Source organism: Trichosurus vulpecula, chromosome 4 (assembly GCF_011100635.1).
Source record: "Trichosurus vulpecula isolate mTriVul1 chromosome 4, mTriVul1.pri, whole genome shotgun sequence".
NCBI classification, from domain to species: Eukaryota; Metazoa; Chordata; class Mammalia; order Diprotodontia; family Phalangeridae; genus Trichosurus; species Trichosurus vulpecula.
Window position 1 is genome coordinate 73,838,791 of NC_050576.1, and position 19,190 is coordinate 73,857,980.

At 41.4% G+C, this 19,190-nt stretch overlaps 1 protein-coding gene across 1 annotated transcript in view; it reads right to left on the reverse strand.

Moving 5' to 3' along the window:
- Positions 1–1,454: 1,454 nt before the first annotated feature.
- Positions 1,455–19,190, reverse strand: part of ABL2 (ABL proto-oncogene 2, non-receptor tyrosine kinase) — a 30,032-nt gene continuing 12,296 nt past the window's right edge. Inside the window, exons 4-10 of the mRNA XM_036754916.1 lie at positions 17,634–17,718; positions 15,497–15,674; positions 14,760–14,944; positions 13,586–13,738; positions 11,760–11,849; positions 8,436–8,609; positions 1,455–7,913 (exon numbers count right to left, since the gene is read on the reverse strand). Coding sequence (XP_036610811.1) covers positions 6,163–7,913; positions 8,436–8,609; positions 11,760–11,849; positions 13,586–13,738; positions 14,760–14,944; positions 15,497–15,674; positions 17,634–17,718 — 2,616 coding nt within the window. The 3' untranslated portion in view covers positions 1,455–6,162. The remainder of the gene's footprint in view (positions 7,914–8,435; positions 8,610–11,759; positions 11,850–13,585; positions 13,739–14,759; positions 14,945–15,496; positions 15,675–17,633; positions 17,719–19,190) is intronic.

The window sequence follows — 19,190 nt, forward strand, 5'->3', positions numbered from 1 at the left end:
TAAATCTGTACTTTCAAAAGGGGAGAAAGATGCTATGATGTATGAAAGCCCAGCTTTTGTCATGGTGCTGTAGCTTTTTCTTGTCATTCTTATTCAGAAACCTAGTGTATAAAGTCTAAATCTGAATGGCAGGGATGTGTGGTGACAAAATAGCAAAAGCGTAACAACAATCCAAAGAACAGGTAACCCTGTAAACTCATTCTGAGCCAGCTCCAGAATCAGTTACTTGGAGGCACACATTAATGAATTAATTAAAATTGGAGGTAGACGTCTTTAGGTTCTTAACTACAGATTTCATGATGTAGGGTTATGACTCAAAACTATGGCCACTGGAATTTACTCTTAGGTGTTTTAGGATCAAAGAGACAAAGAACTGTGTTCAACAATACTAAAAAAATGACAGCTAATAAATGGCAAATAAACTACGGAATGTTGGGAAGAAACTCCTCAAGATGCATTTCTCAACAGCTTGTTTGGTGAGGACTTGTACTCCAGACACTGAAATATAGGGAAAGGGTACTCCTTGCCTGTGCCCCAACCCTGGGCAAAAAAAAGAGAATGACTATCCTCAGACAGAAAAATTTTACAGGGCAGTCTTAAAGGGACTCTGTCAACATCAACTTGTATCAAATTTATTATTACCACACTTAGATTACTAAACAGTCTCAGTTTAAATAGGACAGTTGTTTAAGAGCGATGGTACCTCATTTCTTCGAAACAAGGCCCAGAGAAGAGTTTCTCTATTCAGCAATAGGAAAATATGAACTGTTGCTTTTTGAATTACTGTAACATTAATAGAAAAGTTAGCCCTAAGCTTTTCAAAACTGGATAGCCTTAGCTTATAGCTGGAGTTAAGACCAATCTCATTCTGTACATATTCACTTATCAGTTTCAAACTTATTCAATTAATTAGGAAAAGTGATTGTTTCCAATCTGTACTTCTCCAAATAAGGACATTTTCCAGATTCCCGCCCTCCCCCCCTCCCCCAAAGAGAGCACAACTTCACTATCGACATGAAAATTGTTATTTGCTAACAATGCCTGAGCTCTGTTGGATGTGGGTAAGGGAGTAAGGGGGAAGCATCCTTGCATAACTTTTGGACCTGAATATTTAAAATTAGTGAGTTCTGTTTAACATTTAGGGCAATAACTTAGCCAATGTGACTATTTAAACATTTGAATCCTGTTTAGTCAATGAGAACTCCCAATCAAATGGACTTTGGTAGTGTTTTACAATATTACTGTGGACCTCACGGACTGTCTATCTGAATAACCTTTCTTGCATAGTAGAACGGAAAGAGCACTCAAGTTGGGGTCAGGAGATTTAGGTTTGTGTCCTGACCCAGCCACTCTCAGAACCTCAGCTTCCACATCTGTAAAAGGGGGGGGGGGGTCATAACTTGCTCTACCTACCTCACAGTTATGAGGAAAAGTGCTTCACAAACCTTAAAGCGCTATATAAATGGGAGTTATTATTATTGCAAAATTTTATGTAAGGCATCCTAGTGTGTGGGGAAAAAAAGCAATGGATGAGAAATCAGGAGACATGGGTTCTAGACCTGAAGAGGCCACTAACTCACTGTATGACCACAAGACAGTAATTAAACTGTGTCTCATCTGAAAAATGAGAGGGATTGGATGAGATGTCTCTAAGATCCATTCCGGCTCTAAAAGTCTATGATTAACTGAACACATATGGCATGTGCCTTACCAAAAGGCAGAATGTTCCTTAAAGTGAAAAGAATTAAGTATGAATCTGATTACCATATTGGCAAAAATGTCATATCCCCAAAAGTAAATTTTTAAAAGGAAAATACCTAAGTTTACATTAAAATAATTATTTAAAGTTGCCATACTAAAAATCACCAACCTATTTTGGAGAAACTTACTTTTTTCCCTAAAGCAAATAAATAAGATTTTGCCACACAAAAATGTGAGACTTAGATGAAAGTGGGAAAACTTAGAATGGAAACTGGACTTTTTAAATTACGGTGGGCTACCACAGATGGTCACTCTCTCCTTCTCTCCTCCCCACTGACAGCCTCCTTCTTTGATTCTATCCTATCCTTAAGCCAGGCATTGGAGATGCAGCACACCTGACTCTTTCCTATTACTTTTCTACTCTCTAACATGAAGCTCCATGGAGCCAGAGGCTTGGGATAAAAAGCAAATTCTTTGGTTGAGACAGTCTTCTTCCATCATCTACCCCAAGTAATCTTTTCTGGCCCTGGGTAAAAAGGAGAGGGAGCGTAAGTAGTTAGGTTTCGTAGTAAGATATAAGTCAAAGGATTCAGGGCAGGGCTGTATGGTAAGGGAGTAATATTACTTCCAGCTGCTACTTACACTGCAGATAGGTGCAACTGGCCTGAACCCCATTAATGTGTGTTTAAGCTGATGGGGAAGCTGTTGCTATAGATTCTTCTTGAAAACCAATGAGACTTAAGCTGTCCATGGTACTAAGAGCCTAATTATAGCTCACGTATAGGTTTTATATAAGCCATAATTTTTCTCCCTGAAAGTTGAAGGGTAGGAAGAAAAGAGTGGCCTGTATTTGGACCAATATCTGAAGTTTTTTTTTTCTTCCCATAAGCACACATCTCTGAAAATCATAATGGAAATTAGTGGGAAAATAGAATGCAGTCAACAAGTTTTAATTTTACCTTTAATGAAGATATCTATTGTATAAAGTGAGGCAAACTGTAGTGGACAGATCAATGTTGCTTCTGATAGAAAATACAGTTCAGGAATCATATCCATAACATAAATGAACTCGAGCAGTGGCAGCTTACAGGACTAATTAAAAGCAAAACATAACTGACCCTTCAAGAAACAATTTCAGTGCCATTTATTAGTTGTGTTTTTTCCCCTTGCCTTCTCCTTAGACTAGACTTCTCAGACTAGACGAAGATGTCAATCTACAGTTTTAGTCACTGGCTCTTAGAGCTCTCCAGGAACAGTCTTCTATGGTTCTGAATCCAAAAGTACTTGCTTTGGGAAAAAAAAAAACAAAAACACTAAAAAAAACAAAAAACAAAAAACTATGTCCTATTTGTAGAACAAACTGACAGTGTCTGACTAGAGCCCTAAACTGACTAGAGTCCTGAAACTGTATGGCTGAGGTCCCCAAGAGTCCCCCTGGGAGAAGGGCAGACAGGCTGGCCCATGCTGCCAAGGTCACTACAAGTCTATTACTGAGTGATTAGCCATTAGTAGGAAATCTCACCAAGCCTTGTTTTCAGCGCTTCCATGGAAGAAGATCCTGCTAAAGAAGAGCATTCTTTAAAGGAACAATTACAATGCCCTAACTTCATACCCTCGTTCAGGGAAAAACTTGAAAAGTGGCATAATCACTTCCTAGAGTTTTAATCTGTTTTCTCATCCTAAAAAAAGTGAACCAAAAAACCCCTTGATGGTCTTAGTTAAAATTTAACAACAGGAGCAAAGGAAGACCTTCATAACTAGTATCACTTCAGTACTTCCAAACACAATCATGAGCTTTTGCTTTTAAAATCCTAGGGGAAGGGCAAGAGCAAGTAGTAGTATGTATTGGAGTGCATAACAGACCCGAGCGAACATTCCCTATTTACCACAGATCATCACTGATCAAGGATGACCACAGAGTTAGTAAGGAAGAACTTAAACGGCTTTAGTGTTAGGAAAAAGTTTACTTCAGGAACCCAACATTTTTGCCTCCTTTTCCTAACGGATTTGTTTTTTTTCACCATGTCTCATGTGAGGTATGGACCCGAAGGAGGAAAAAGTTAAATTAACTTGGCTACATACTGCATGTACTATACTGGCAGGGACTATGAAGACATTACAGAAATATTTGAAAGAAAAAATAAGATGCTTTTTTTTCTTCCTCTCAGGTTTCCTTTATACCTTGCTTCTTTCCGACAATGATTAAATAACCCAGTTTGCTTTCCTTCTAATTAAAAAATCACTCTCCTTTCCCTGGTCAGAGACCTAAACCTCCAACCAAAACACTGTGGCCCCTTACAGCTCTAATATCACTCACAGGGCTCAGCACATTTCTAAATTTCATTAACAGTTGGTATTGAAGCATGAAAAGAAAGAAAAACCATCCAAGAAAGCACTGTGCACTAAAGGGCTTTTAACCAAAGAAGTACAAGAGATAGCTACACAATTTTAATAACCCCCTAGAAAACAAGTATTATCTTCAATTAAAAGGTGAAAAAGCAAGCCTGGGACAGCTAATCAGTGATGGAAAGAAAACTCAGGATTGAACATTTGATTCCAATCTTATAAAAGCTAAGGCAATCTTCCACTGGAGGAAAAAAAGTTGCAAAATGGTGTTTTGTTGCTAATGGGATTCCAATAGGTTTGGACGGAGCATGTAGCAGAGAGTAATGGTCTTCTGTTTGCAGGATTAATAACACTTCGCCCCTCTGATTCATATTTGTTGAATCCTAATGAGCTTCCCTACTTAGATTGGAGAAGAAAAGGAAAATTTAATCTTTTCTAGGGCAGAATTCCAAGTTCTAATTCCAACCAAATTCCCTGGGTCTAAGTAATATTTTCCTGCAAAGAACTGTTCCCTGAAGTTCTGGATGCCTCATGTGGGATAAAAATGCCATGGTAAGACAAATATGTCAATCTGATTCTTACAAACAAAAAGCTCCATCAATCAGGACAAACATGAGAGGCAGATGCTACAGCAGCACGTGTGAGAACTGGCTCTGGTGATGTGGACTGGATCCCCGAGGGGCTTATCAATCTAAAAGGTCCCCAGAAGGCAAAAGCTCATGGATGGGAAGATGCCCTCCACTCACCAAGATGGGCATGTTGGCCCTGACAGGCAGTGATGGTTGAGTCCCCTATGAAAGACAATCTAGTGGAGAGCTGGGGGAAAAATCAGAAGCCAACAGTGATTCCCAAAATTATCTGATCTTCTAGATGAGCTTTAGAGAGGGAGCTATAAACCCCATGTATGGGCCTGACAGTTTAAAGGCCTTTATAAAACTTCAAAGAACTAAATGAACTTTAGCTATTATTACTACAGTGAGCTTTCAGGAAAATGTGTCAAACTCCTGAACATATTCCCTCCCAACAACACATTAGGAAGTTGAAGAAACCGAAGAGCATCTCAGGTACCCTATCCACCTGAGCCAAAAATGTGTGTGTGTGTGTGTGTGTGTGCGCGCGCGCGCATCATGATGATACTTGTAGCAGAGAAAAGGAGTCCTCTGGAAGCTTGTAGCCTGACAACTGATACGCCCAGTTACTGTGTTGATTAATATTCCTAATGCTAATAAAGAACATAGAGGGCATCTTGCCCAGCAAGGGACTGGAGGAAACCACCATCTGGTAAAATTATGCCCACAGCTTGCTGACAATGACCAGCAGGGTGGCAGCTCTGAAGCATTAGTGAATGCCAGCTAGCACCTGGGCCAGACCACCGAGGAAAAACTGCCCCTGCCAGTCAAAAGGATCCTGGTTAGACTTGCCAGCATGGCTCGCTCGGAAACAACAGAAACACAATGGGGTGATAGGATGGAGGGCACACAGAGGGCAGCGGTTCTCAAATTGTTTTGCAGTTGTGAGACAGCAGCAATGACACTGTGGGAACAACACTAGCAGCCACCTCCAACAGCTGTGATGGACGCCCCTCTCAGGGCATCTCCCTCTTTTCCTGACCCAATCAATGTCACCTTAGGGTCAGTGCCAGAATGATCACAACTGCATGTCCAAAGAGACCAGGGTTCTTTCCCCTGCAACCCTTTGTCCAGTGCAGAGAGTGTGAGCCTCACAGCCACTCCAGTGTTACTGAGATGAGACCCGTCCCTGCCCAGGATGGACAAGCCCACCCAACACCAGGAGAAGCGGGTCTGACTTCTCTCTCTGGTGCAGCACACATACATTACCTGATTTTCCAATAAGGGTAATTACTGACAGGCCACCTCTCCAGCTTCTAAACTCTGCCTATCATCACCCCCTCACCTTCTTTCCCTCCCCTGCACTTTGTGTTTGTAACTTCTGAGATGAACCTGTAAACGTGAGAACTCAGTGATCTGAGGTACTTCACATGAACTCACTCAAGTATCAGTCTTTCATTTTTTGAAAGCAAGAACACAGGAAAAACAAGTCCCTTTTCCCCTCCCCATCAACAGCAAGTGTGTCTTCCAGCCAGGTTGGCAGTAGCTACCTCTGAACCACATCGCTGATTTCTTGGACGCATGACAATAAGTTATTAAGGACAGGATTTGTTCCGGGCAGGCTAGCAGCTGCTGAGGACACCTGCAGCTCCTGCAGGCTAAGTTCCAGTTTGCTCACAGCTTCCCGGAAAGCAAACTTGTTGCGAGTCTGTGGGATGCAGTCTACATAGCCTGAGCAATAATCCAGCAGCTGGTGTCCAGTGTCCACCAACTGGCTATTGGGCATGGGTTCTGTAATGGCACTGGACAGCAGGTCAGCACATTCTAGCAGGGCTTCTTTGCTGATTTTGTCTGCTGAGATTTTCTCGGCAGCCTGCTTGGTCTTTCTCAGCGCCACTTTGGTGCCTGCAGTGCCATTGGCCATTTTTGCAGGTGACGTGGAACACGTGGACAGAGGCACTTGAGGTGGAGGCATCACCGGCCTCCCAGCTTTTGCACTGACAGGTGCTGTCACCATTGCCGCCTTTTTTCCACCTTCATGGATGTCTGGTCCAGGCTGCCCTCCAACAGGGGTGTTCTGCTCTTCTGTGAGGTCTGGGCACGTGGGTGGGTGCTGTAAAAGCCTCATCACTGGGGGTGGAGGTGGAGCGCACTTTGGTTTTACCCGTCGTGGTCGGTCCTTATCTGCAGAAGATGGGACCTGATGCTCAGATAGGAGCTTGAATTTATTCCCCTGAGAGTCTGTGCCAATGAGCTGGACATCAGCCGGAGCATGCTTCAGAGTGGGTGAAATGAGAACCGGCACTTTGTGGTTGTGGGCGGTTGGAAGTACTGTCGCAGCCTTGGCTGGAGATGACCACCCTGGCCTTTCTCCGTCCTCCGGGAGTCCTGCCATTCCGAGCCGGGCTGCACCATTCTTTTCTTTACTCTTGGGGACAGCACTGGCCCCTGACCCTGCTGAGTCCTTCTCTATAACAGCTGCATCCCCTGACGGGCTTCGGAGAGGAAGAGCTGTAGTGCCTCTGGGTAAAAGTTTGGCTTTTGGTCTGTCCCTGGACAGGGCAGTGCCTTCCTCTAACTTTTTGGGAATCAGGTCACTTGACCTACCCGTGCTCTCCTCTGGCTGAGAAGAGGTGGACACTGTCCTTTCCAGTTGGATTTTGGACCTCTGGCAGTTCCTGGGAAGGGTCATTGACATCCTATCCTGCTCTGGAAGCCCTGAGGACATGGAAGATGTAGAGTTTGACCTTGGAAAAGGCTTGGAAGCTTCATCACCAGCAGTGGGTTTACCTGCTCGTAAGCCCAATGTCTTTTTGATTAAGCGTGGTGTAAAGAAGCCAGTGATGCCTGACCACCCACCACCAGTGCTTCCACTCCCCCCTCCTCCTCCACCACTACTGCCACCATCACCGCCACCATCGCCACTGCCATCCTCACTGCAAAAGCTCCTCTGGACAAAGCTCCCCGCAGAGCACTTGGGGGGAACCAGATTCACCTCTTGTTGGGCAGGAGTAAAAGAAAACCCATCAGTGTGCTGCAGGGAAGCAACAGATGAGAAGTTACCCGTGAGCTCATATTTCTTGTGAGGCTGATTTTCCATTTCACGAAAGGAGCTGCTGCGTTTGGGAGGTGTTGGAGCATTTCTCTTCTTCATGAAGGAGCTGAAGAAGCCTCCCTTTCTGTCTCTAGTAAAAGTGGTCTCTTTGGCATCTTCCAAGAGGCTACTAGGTGACTTGTCTCTCTGTTTGCGAGGCAGTGCTGGGGACCCGCTAGGAGGCTGTGTGCTTCTAATAAACCCTGAAGAAAATGGTCGAACAAAAATAAGCAAGAGCTAAATCTATAACCATAGTCAATGAGATGATAACACAAAGATGTTACTGTCTGCTCCAGGGACATCTGTAGAATGAAGGCTGTTAAAGTAGCATATTTGAATTCTCAGCAATGTGAAAGGTTAGAGGGGCCATAAATGTTGGGGGTGGGGTGGGGAGGAAGAGCTACTTCACTAATAACATCAATCTTTCATATACATGGCCTAAAAAACCACAATTGAATTTGGCACCACTGGTTGGGCTTGATGGAACTCTTTTCCCAGAATTACCAAGGCATTTATCATTTGAGATCAGAATTAACGTGGTTAGGTAGACCAAGTTGGAGATGGTTCCTTGCGTGAGGGCAGGCCCAAGGTTTACCTAAGGTGGTGGGTAAAACTGTCCATTCTTGCCCAGTGAAGACCCCAGCAACCCGGGGACAAAGAAAAGCACCCTGCCCCACTGCTTCTCAGTCTCTTCTCTCAGGACTCTGTCTGCTTCCCTCTCATACCTGGTGCCGAGCTGGAAGCAGAGGGCTCCGCAGAGTCTTGGGTCCCATCTATGTTCTCTTTGTTCTCTGCCTGCTTCTTCAGGGTCCTGGTCTTGGAAGGGAGTAAGGGCAATCGAGGCAGGTATGGTACGATGGATGAAGAGGAAGCTGTTCTCCCAAGCTCCTCAGCTACCTCTGTGAGAAGACACACAAGGGTAGAGGAAAGGCCAAGATGAACAATGTTCTAAGTTGGCAAAGGAAAAATTGTTTTAGAGAAGGCAACAAACTGAGGGAAGTACCTCCCAAAACATGACAACTGAATAACCTACCCGAAATCAAGTAGGCTGAGTAATGATGAAAAATGAGGACTAAATACACTTTTTAAAATGTTCAAGAACATGAAGGGGAGAAGGAAGGGAGGAGAACGGAAAGGGAGGGAGAGGAATGAAGAAGCAGGGAAGAGAAGGAGAGAAATTGATTGAAACTGAAAATCTGAGGCAGTTAAGAGATGAACAGGTGGTAAGTTCTAGGTTCCTGCATTTGTGGCTTCTTCTCTGGAGCTCAGAGAATACTCAAACTGGTTTGTCACCTTTTAGCTTAATCTCAAAAGTAATTCACTTAGATCACCGCACATAGCCACCCCCACAAACTGACTTTTTAGGCTACACCTGCACACTAAAAAGAGGATGGATACAATCTGCTCCATTATGTAAATGTAAATTAGGAAACTGCCTGCCCCCTCAATTAGTCAGCCACAGCTGATCTATTAATAGAAAAATGCAGTTTAGCAATACACTTTCTAAAAATAAAACTGCTTTTATTGGATACAGTCAAAAGCACTGAAGCAGCATCATTTGGACAGCAGAGTCTAGCCAGGAAGAGTTTAACAAACTAAAATTTTGGATCTTTTAAAATAATTTATACATTTTTAATTGCTCATTACCTTTTAAAATACTTCAGAAAATTTGCTTTGGGCAAGTTTTTACTGATTTTTTTATAGCACCTAAATTTCCCCCTGTATCCTTCTCCCTCTCCACTCCCAGAAAGCTACCCCATTTAATAATTTTTTGAAAGAAAAAGAGAAAGAGAAAAAAAAAATCTGAAGATCTCTGCAATGTTCCTCATCTACGACCTTCTCACTTCTGCACAGAAGTCAGGGTTCTGATGGGGGCATCTTCTCACGTCTCTTCTTGGGACATTCATTTTTTTATCTTTTTGTGGTTATTCCTTCTATCGCGCTGATTATTTTCTTGGCTCTGCTGACTTCCCTCTTCATGCTTGTCAGTCATCACATTCATCGTTTCTTGTAGCACAATGATATCACATCACATTCATATTCCACAATGCATTTTTCTCTTCTCAATCAGTGGACATCTACTTTGTTTGCAATTTGCTGCCATAGTGCTGCCAAAGTGCTGCCATACATATTTTGGTATATACAGGGACTTTTCAAAATAAATAACCTCCTTGGGGTATATGCTTCATAGCAGAATATCTGGGTCAAAGTACGTGGACACGTCAGTAACGTTATTTGTGCATCAGACAATTTTTAAAAAAGCATCTGTTACTAGCAATGGGAAGGTAAGAAAACCCAACAAAGAAATAAATACAATTCACAGAGATTAGCAAAATTTTTCATAAGTATGTTTTTAATACTTCCAAAGATTCATTATTCCAATGATGAGTATTCTTTCCACTACTGCTCTGTATAGCCCTCCTACACCTAGAAGGTACAAAGCAGCTGGTGGCAGAGTGGACAAAGCGCCAGGCCTGGAGTCGGGAAGGCTCAGGCTCAAATCTGGCCTCAGACACCTCCTAGCTGTGGAACCCTGGGCAAGTCACTTTGCCTCTGTCTGCCTCAGTTTCCTCATTTGTCAAATGGTTCCTGCCTTTCAGAGTGGCTGAGGATAAAATAAGACAATACTGGTAAAGTACTCAATAACTGCTAGCTGCTATAATAATACCTAGGCAGGTAATTTTCATTAGTTACTATGACCAAAAACATTTGATATTTGGTGGCCAAATCTACGTGAAAGGCTGTCTGAATTGAGTGAGACTGGTCCTCAGAAAACATACAATACCCGTGGCTTGACTTATACTTGAAGCTTTTGCAGTCTGGAAGGACTCAACAAAGTCTGTGTTCCTTTAACACAATCTGGTGTCAATTATCTACAAGCTACATTCACTGGAACAGGACTTAAAATGAAGGTTCCAATGTATTATACTGAATTGAATTTTACAAATATTACTTCTTGAGATAAGACACAAACTTTAAAACTAGCAGTTTAAAAATTAATTTTCTTTTTGAAAACAAGGAATTCTTTGTTCTGAAAGTTTTAATTTGAAAGGGAGATAATGGTCTTAGTGGCTGTAAGAAAAATGATTAAGTCAGGTCAAAGGGAGAAACACTTCAAAAAAATTAAAAGTATTTACTGAAGCTACAATATGAGTTAGAAGTTGATTTATGCTACAGTCCTACTTCTTTAGTTTATATTCGAAACCTGTTCCAGGCTCAAGAAGAGCATGGTACTAAGCCTGACTAAATTGGAGATGGAAGTACAAGAAAAGACAAGGTTGAGAAACACATTCAGCAATCAAGGCCCAAAGGACCAACTGTGCTGCATCCAAATCCCAGTCGTCTTAGGGAGTCTATAAAAGGAAGGTCTTTTTCAGACATTTTTGTTGATGGCACTTTTCTTTTTCTCATTTGAATTGTTCTTCCTTTGTCTTTGAAGAGGACCATGACATCAGGAAGATGTTGCCATGACTCATAAGTGTCATCAGCCTCACTTTCTCCTCCAGAGCCATCTGGGTCCAGTGGCAAGATACAGATTAGGATGACTGGAGATGACCCCTATCATTTGAATCATGGTAAGGGAAATGAGCAAAATTCAATTTTGTTTTCATGATCTTGTATTAGTTGCTTTTTGAAGGTTTCTTCTGTTGTGTATACCAATGACTATAAGATTAATTAACAAAATGCTTTAAAAGCATTGACTAATAGGATCTTGGTTCCTTTATGAATTGCTTCTACCTCTGGGGTGGTGAGTAATTAGAAGATTGAAAATGTATCCTTTTGTTCTTCTTGTTCCTGTGCCTTAAATGCTGCCAAATTAAATGAATTATCAAAATGATTCTCTCAGGAAATTACTAAATTAATTTCCCAGTACAACTTAACTTTGATATTAAAGACCTAAGATACATAAAAAGAATGCCCTTCTTTTTCTCCTCCCTAAACAAATAAAAACTATCAGCATTAATATAGTGGAAAAAGTGGTATCCCAAGAATACAAAGATCCATTCCTTCTGAAGTGTTATCTTCACCAGCAGAACCAGATTCCTCACCTTCAGATATGCTGGAGTCATGGAACATAGTTTCAAAAGCTTGATGTGTCTCAGCAAATGATGGCCTGTCAGAGGGACTCCATTTCCAGCCTGTATCATAAGAAATGCGGGAAAATGTTTAATATTTCCTGCAATGACAAAAAACCAACCAGAGTAACGGTTCTTAACTTTTTTTTTTGTGCATCAGGGACCCTTTTGGCAGGTTGGGAAAGCTTATTGATCCTTCTCAGAATAATTTTTAAAAAAATCTTAATGAAAGGAAATGCTAAATTTCAGTTAGAGGTTAGTGAAAATAAAGTATTTTTTTCCCCAACCAAGTTTATAGACCTTCCCTTTAAATCTATGTACAGATTCCTGGGGGCAGGTGGTGTTCATGACTCTCCCAGGTTAAGAACCCCTGAACTTGGAGTTTGAAGAGCTAAAGGCACATGTACAAGATAGGAAAAATTGGCTAGGTAAAACAGTTCATATGAAAATAGTCTGTGGGCTTTACAGATTGGTAATTTACTGAGTTGTTGTGACATGAAATACGCTGAAAAACTAATATCATCTTAGACTTCGGAGCTTCACTATATTCTACCCTGTGGTCTGGGCACCACATTTTTATGAAGGTTATTGACAATAACTGGGGTGGTGAGGGGAACTGGGATCAAGTCATATGAACATCATCACTTCAAGTGAAGACTTAGGTAGACATGAAAGATGTCTTTAGGTATTTGAATGGCTGTCAGGTGGAAGATGAATTAGCCTTGCTTGGCTTGGGCTCAGAGGGCAGAACTGGGAACAAACACATAAGTTGGAGAAAGGCAGCTTTAGGTATGATATAAAGAAAAATGTCCTAGCAATTAGGTTTAGAAATAGAACTAGTTACCCTTCACTGGTGGTCTTTAAGTGAAGACTAAATAATGTTATGGAAAGAATTCCTGTAGATTCTTCCAACTCTGAAATTTTCTAATGATGAGACTCTTCTCCTTGGATAAAAATTGGGCAAAACTGTAGAGGCTGAATGTTTACTGACATGGAAAATACACGTGAGGGTGCTTACAAAGCAGATGATAACTTGATGACAGGCTCCAGACCCAGAAGGACCAGTGGCTAGCTGAAACACTGGGGCTTCCACATGCTAGGGCCCCACAAATGACATGGTTTGGTCTCTAGCCTTAGGATGGTACTCTAATGGCTTATTTCTTCTGGGGAAAAGAGACATTCCAGATATCTCAGTGCCCTTCACCTTTAGAAATACTCAGTTCTGTTTCAATCTCTGGATTGAAGTAGCTGGATCTCAATTTAAGTAAGAAGGAACTCATAGTTATTGCCAGCGAACATAGTACAGAGGGGCACATCTTTACTCAGTGATGTAACACAATCTGTGTCTAACACAATCACAGCTTAATTCTTCATCACTAACTCTCCCCCACCTCCAAGCCCCACCAGATACCCTTCTTATTCACAAAAGAAGTTGTATTCAAATACCCTCCAAAGGCCAGACACACATTCATGTGGCTAGTTGTTTAAAGAAGCTCTCCCTTAATCTTTTATCTTGAAAGCCTAAAGAAAAATCTTATCTTTCTGCTGAAGATGTCAACTTTCTTCAGGTTAATTGGGTCACTTGGTCTAATGATAACTGTTCCTAGGACTAAATGAGACACAACAACATGTAATGTGATTTGTCAGTTGCCTGGGATACAGCAAAAGCCTACCGAATAAATGCCATTAGACTCCATGTTACGTCTAGCAACTCAGAGAGGTAAAATGTTCCAGATTGCTTCAATCATCTTGAGTTACTGATTTAATCTTTCAAAATAAAAACAGACAAAAGTACTCACATGCCCTCATAAGTTCATAGACTTTTGGTGGACACCCTTCAGGCTGCTCCATTCGATATCCTTTCTCCAACAGATCATAGACCTGAGACAGGTCAATACCCGGATATGGTGACATCCCATAGGTTGCAATTTCCCATAACAGTACCCCAAAGGCTGTACAAGGGAATAAAAAACAAAATACGCAGATATGTCTTTTTCCTGATATATTGCTTCCTCTCATAAGTTAACTTTATTGTCAGCTTTGGGGGCCTGGGAGGGGCATCATATGCTACTGCTAACCTCTCCTACTGTGATGTGGCTGCTATAGTAACTAACGCCCCTCCAGGAATGAAAGAACTTTTTCCTTCAACCTCCTAAGAAAAATTTACAATTTTTTGGAATGCATGAGCCTGGGTTTTTCACTAAATAAACATGATGTAGAGAAGATAAGCTATGACATAAGGGGGTGGGCCATCATCAAATTACTTCTGGACTGCTTCTTCATCTATTTCAATAGCTATAAGGCATTTACTCTTCCTTTTAAAATATCTGAAGAGTATTTTGCATTTTGAGGAATAGTCCTAGATGTTTCAGTTAATTTTAAAATTGGAGGTGCATGTCAAACAAGATTCAAAGTAGGGGGAGGAATCTGATGGTACAAGTCACATGTATTCTTGAGCTTGGCATCACAGCTCTTGCTATAGACATTCTATTTCACAACTTTTTTCCAATTAGTTATGCTTCCTAAAAAGTCTATAAGGGGGAAAAAAGTCTTGACATAAAAAACTGAACTACAGAGACTAAAAGTGAATTGGCCAGAGGCAGCTGGACCTAGGATGAGAATCTACAGTCAAGTCGTTGATCTTTTTTTTTTTGGCCACTGAACCATACTGTTTCCTGAGGAGGCAAGAACTAAACAGGAGCTTGGCTGACCACTGTTGGAAGAAGGCACCTTTAAGCCCTTTTTGGAGAGAGACAGAAAAAACTGTGTCCACAAGGCCCTAATAAAATAGGAAGGGGAAATGTTTGCTTTTACAGATACTCTTCAGAACTCTGATATAATTACAGAGGATCTGGTGTGGAAAGGAAAATGAGCATTACCAAAAAAAATCAAATGCTCAAGAAAGGAGTAGGTCATTTATGAAAAACAAGGAAATTATACATCTAGGCCAAAAGAAATCTCTTTCATTCTTACCCCAGACATCAGACTTGATTGAGAAAGTATTGTAGGCCAGGCTTTCTGGTGCTGTCCATTTGATAGGGAATTTCGCTCCAGCATGGGCAGTATAGGTGTCTCCAGTCATTAATCTACTTAAGCCAAAATCAGCAACCTTGACCACATGATTCTCTCCTACTAAGCAATTACGAGCTGCTAAGTCTCTGTAGAAGAAAGAACACAGACATAATTACATTTACAGTAAGAAAGAAAGTCTTTAACATTTCATTCAGAGTCTTCAAAAATAACAACTTAAGAGGAAATGCTGACTGCAATGTCATCTGTATGGAAAATTATATGTAACAGAAAATCATTTATAACACTGAGAAACCATCAAGTGATTATAGTTTTTGGTGGTTCCAGAATAAGGCTAAATCCCTAAGAATAATTTCCCTGGCAAGCATAAAATGTGTGCGTTGTGTATATTCATTACTGGAAGGGAATTAGGCAAGTGATCTGAAAGGTGCCTATGACCCATTCCATCACTGCAAGAGGTAAGGCTCAATTTCTACATCATACTACTGGGGAAGGGGGGGGGGGGCGGGGAATGGACTTTTGTATGTAATATAAAGTATGTAATTAAAGGCCAAGGGGATCCCAGTTGGTGCCAGGCCTTGGCTAATGAATGACTTAGGGTTTGATGAGTTCTATGAGATGCTGTCAGGAGGCCCCTTTTGGGCGACCCTTGTGGTTGTCAGGCCTGCCTGCTCACTCACCGATGGATGAAATTTTTTTTCTCCAAGTACTCCATAGCGGAGGAGATCTGTGTGGCCATGTAGAGCAGCACCACGGCGCTCACCTCTTCTCGGTTGCACTCCCGCAAGTAGTCAAGTAGGTTTCCATAGGGCATGTATTCCGTCACTATGTAAAAAGGTGGCTCCAAGGTACATACCCCTGATGGGCCAGAAAAGGTCACAGGTTGAGAACACTTTTAAAGATGCTGTTGTGAGGGGTCTCACCTCCAAACCACCCCAATCAGTCTGATCAGTGAAGCAACGTGTGAACCAGTGGGTTACTTCCAAAACTCCATTCTCATGCACCTTTTTCTCCTCTTCTCACAAGATACTCTTGATATTGACATGACCAAAAAGGAGATCCCATTCATGAGGGTGCCCCTGATCTCTTTTGCCTCGTGGTTTCATGAGGTTTACAGAAGCCAGAGCAGAGACACAGATGGGCAGAATGTGACTGAGACTCTTCACATCCTCAAAATAACAATAGCTGGCAGCTATACAGTGCTTTACAGTTTGAAAAGGACTTTATATATGTTATTTCTATAATAATCATGTGTGGTAGGCATGGAGGAAAAATCAATTGTCCACGATCACACAATGAGTGCTAGAAGAACCCAAATCCCGAAGACTCCAAGTCCAGGGCCCTCTCACCACAGGAAGAGTGTGTACCTCTTATGCTACCAATCCTACCTACCATCCACACACATGGCTTCTAACAGAATGATTATGCTACTATGTATTGAATGACAGGCTGTGAGCTCATGCTTAGCAAAAGGGCTTTTAAGTGTTTCTGTATATTCGGATATTATTGATGAAACAGACATGTTTCAGTCTCATCTGCCACATTCATGGTACACGTTATCAGGACTATTTTCTGTAACAGTTTGGCCTTCATCAAATACTCACATAAGTTGACAGCTCTTGATAACCCAGCCCCATCTCACTTCTCCAGTCTTATTACACATTATTTCTCTCCATATACTCCATAGTTCAAACTCATCTTGCTGTTCCTCACACAGAATATTCTACCTCCTTTCTGTGTAATTTTGGACTGGCTGTCCCCCTCCTTGTCTCTCTCATTTTTCAAAGACAACACAACTTAGCTGAAGATCTTCTGAATATGTCCTTTTCTGGTTCCTGCAAGAGTACCTAGTACCTTCCTCCTTCAAAATTAGCTTGTATTTGGCTCTGTATGTTTTATACACGCCTATACATGTGCATCTTGTCTCTCCTGTTACAATCTTGTTAGAAATCAGGGACCATTTTATTTTTGTCTTTGTATGCTTAGTACCTAGCACTCAAGGTGCTGCATGAATGCTTGTTGATTGATCAAATCCTCGCAGACCATCTTCTGGGTTTTTCTCAAGTGGATTCTTAGCATCACTGAAAAAGAACCCAACGTGTGTGTGTGTGTGTGTGTGTGTGTATTTTTTTTTTATTTCACTGGTTGAAATGGTAAAAGCACCTATCGCCAAGTAGCCAGCCTAATGGTGATGAGTCTCTCTGTACTTAGACTGATCCTGAGAAAGTAGACAGTCCATTTCTGGGACAATCTTACCCACATACAAACAAAAAAGGTTAATTAATTTCTGAGGACATTTCTTTTTGAATTTAAATAGAGCGAGGTAAAGGAGAGAAATATATACGTATCAAAAAAGGAAACAAGTTGAAAATAAGCAGAGAATAGCTAATAGGAAAAATGAGGACATAATATAATCAAAGTATAGGCAAGCACAGGGAGAGCCCTTTATGTCAGTACAAAGAGAAGGGTCCTGCCTAGATGACTGGGCATAGCCCCAACTCCTTGGCCTTGATGCCTGGTTTCCTCACAGCTCTCCCCTATTTGATGTCCCAGTTGATTCAGGTAAAAGTATGTAATGCTGTTGACTTATCCTCATGAACTACAGTAACATATTTTAATTCAGTCAAGGCTGATTGTTTCTCAGGCGATTCTCAAAAAAGTACTAAAGTTCTATAAGGAAGCCTGCAGTGATACTTTTTTTTGAAAGGATGCATTCTGAGAGTATCCATTACAGTGCTTCCAAAAAGACAATTTAGAAATTAAGAGTGCAGACCAAAGGATTTGGGGAAATCTGGTAAAAAGATAAGGAAACCTTACCTAGTAGCTGTACTAGATTAGGATGCTTGATTTCTTTCATGACAGCAGCTTCTTTTAAGAATTCCTCCACCTCCATGGTGTCTTCCTAGAAAGAAAAAACAGAGGGAGAATACAATTTCTTAGTTACTCAACATCAGCTTACCTCTCTATACTTCACCTCCAAACATAAAAGCCAAAACAGGAAATGAATTCTGACACATGAATTCCAAATACCTCTTTTGGTTTACTATATGAAGAACTACTCCCGCTGACAAGCAGAGGGATGACTTTGAGTGTACCCAACATTCAAGTGACCTAAAAAAACTAAAATTCTGGAGTAAATCCCAATTGGCAGATGAGTGAAAGGCGGCAATCATGACCTACCAATATCCAAATCAGGGGGACTGCTGTTTCTTCCAGAACTAAGTCACTCTTTTTCCTTTCTTAAGGAATTCAGCAGCTGTTCACCGTTGTCTTCTCCCCAACTCCTACTTTGTTACTAGCAGACTTCAATATTCACAGAGATACACATTCAAACTACCTAAATTTCCAATTCCTCAGCTTCTTTAAATTTCACGATCTACTCCTTCACTACCACTCATATATGGTTCTTACCATGACCCAAAATGTTCCACTTCCCTCCTTAAAAACTCTGACATTGCTCTATTTTAGGCTAACCTTCCATCCTTCCCCTCTCCCTGGTAAACCTATTCTTCACTTTCATTAAGACCTCCAATCCCACCATTCCTTAGAACTTTCTCTGGCTATTACCCTTGCTCTGGACTTTACCTTCTTCCCTTTCCAATTTGTATTTCGACTCAACATTGTTCCCACCCTCAAATCCTTTATCCCACCATCTTATCAAACCTCAGTCCTGGGTTATTCCCATCACCTGCCTCCTCCACTTGGACTCAAATGGAGATAGAAGTAGTTTCACAACCATGGTGACTGGTACATTACAAAGTCATACTACTCACTTTAACTGGGTCCTCACTGCATTAAGAAAATACTTTTATTCCTCCTTGATTCTCCATCTCAGGCCCCACAATTGCTATTCCAAGCCTTCTCTTCTTTCCTCAAGCATCCATTTCTCTATCTCAACCAAAGATCTTGCTTCTTACTTCACTAAGAAAACTGATGTCACTTGATGTAAGCAGCATCATTTCACTTTCTCTCCATCTCAAAATCCCTTGATATAATCTCCCACTCTCTTCTCCTTTCCCCACTAATGACCAAGAAGCTGTCCTTATCTCTGCCAAAGTGAACTTCTCAACATGTGTCCTTCAGCCTATCTCCTCTCTTCTTCTTCAACAGACTGCAACCTCAATCATGCCCTCCAATTTTCAATCTCTATCTACTAGTTCCTTTTTTCCTACCTTCCAACACAGCCAAGTCTCCCCCACCCTTAAAAATATCTCCATCAGACTCTACTACCCGCATAAGAGATCATCCTAGATCTCGCCTTCCTTTCTCAAACTCCTAGAAGAAGCTAACCACACAAGCTAGACTCCACTTCCATTCCTCTCATTCACTTATTAATTGTTTGCAATCTTACTTTTGATCTCATTACTCAGCTGA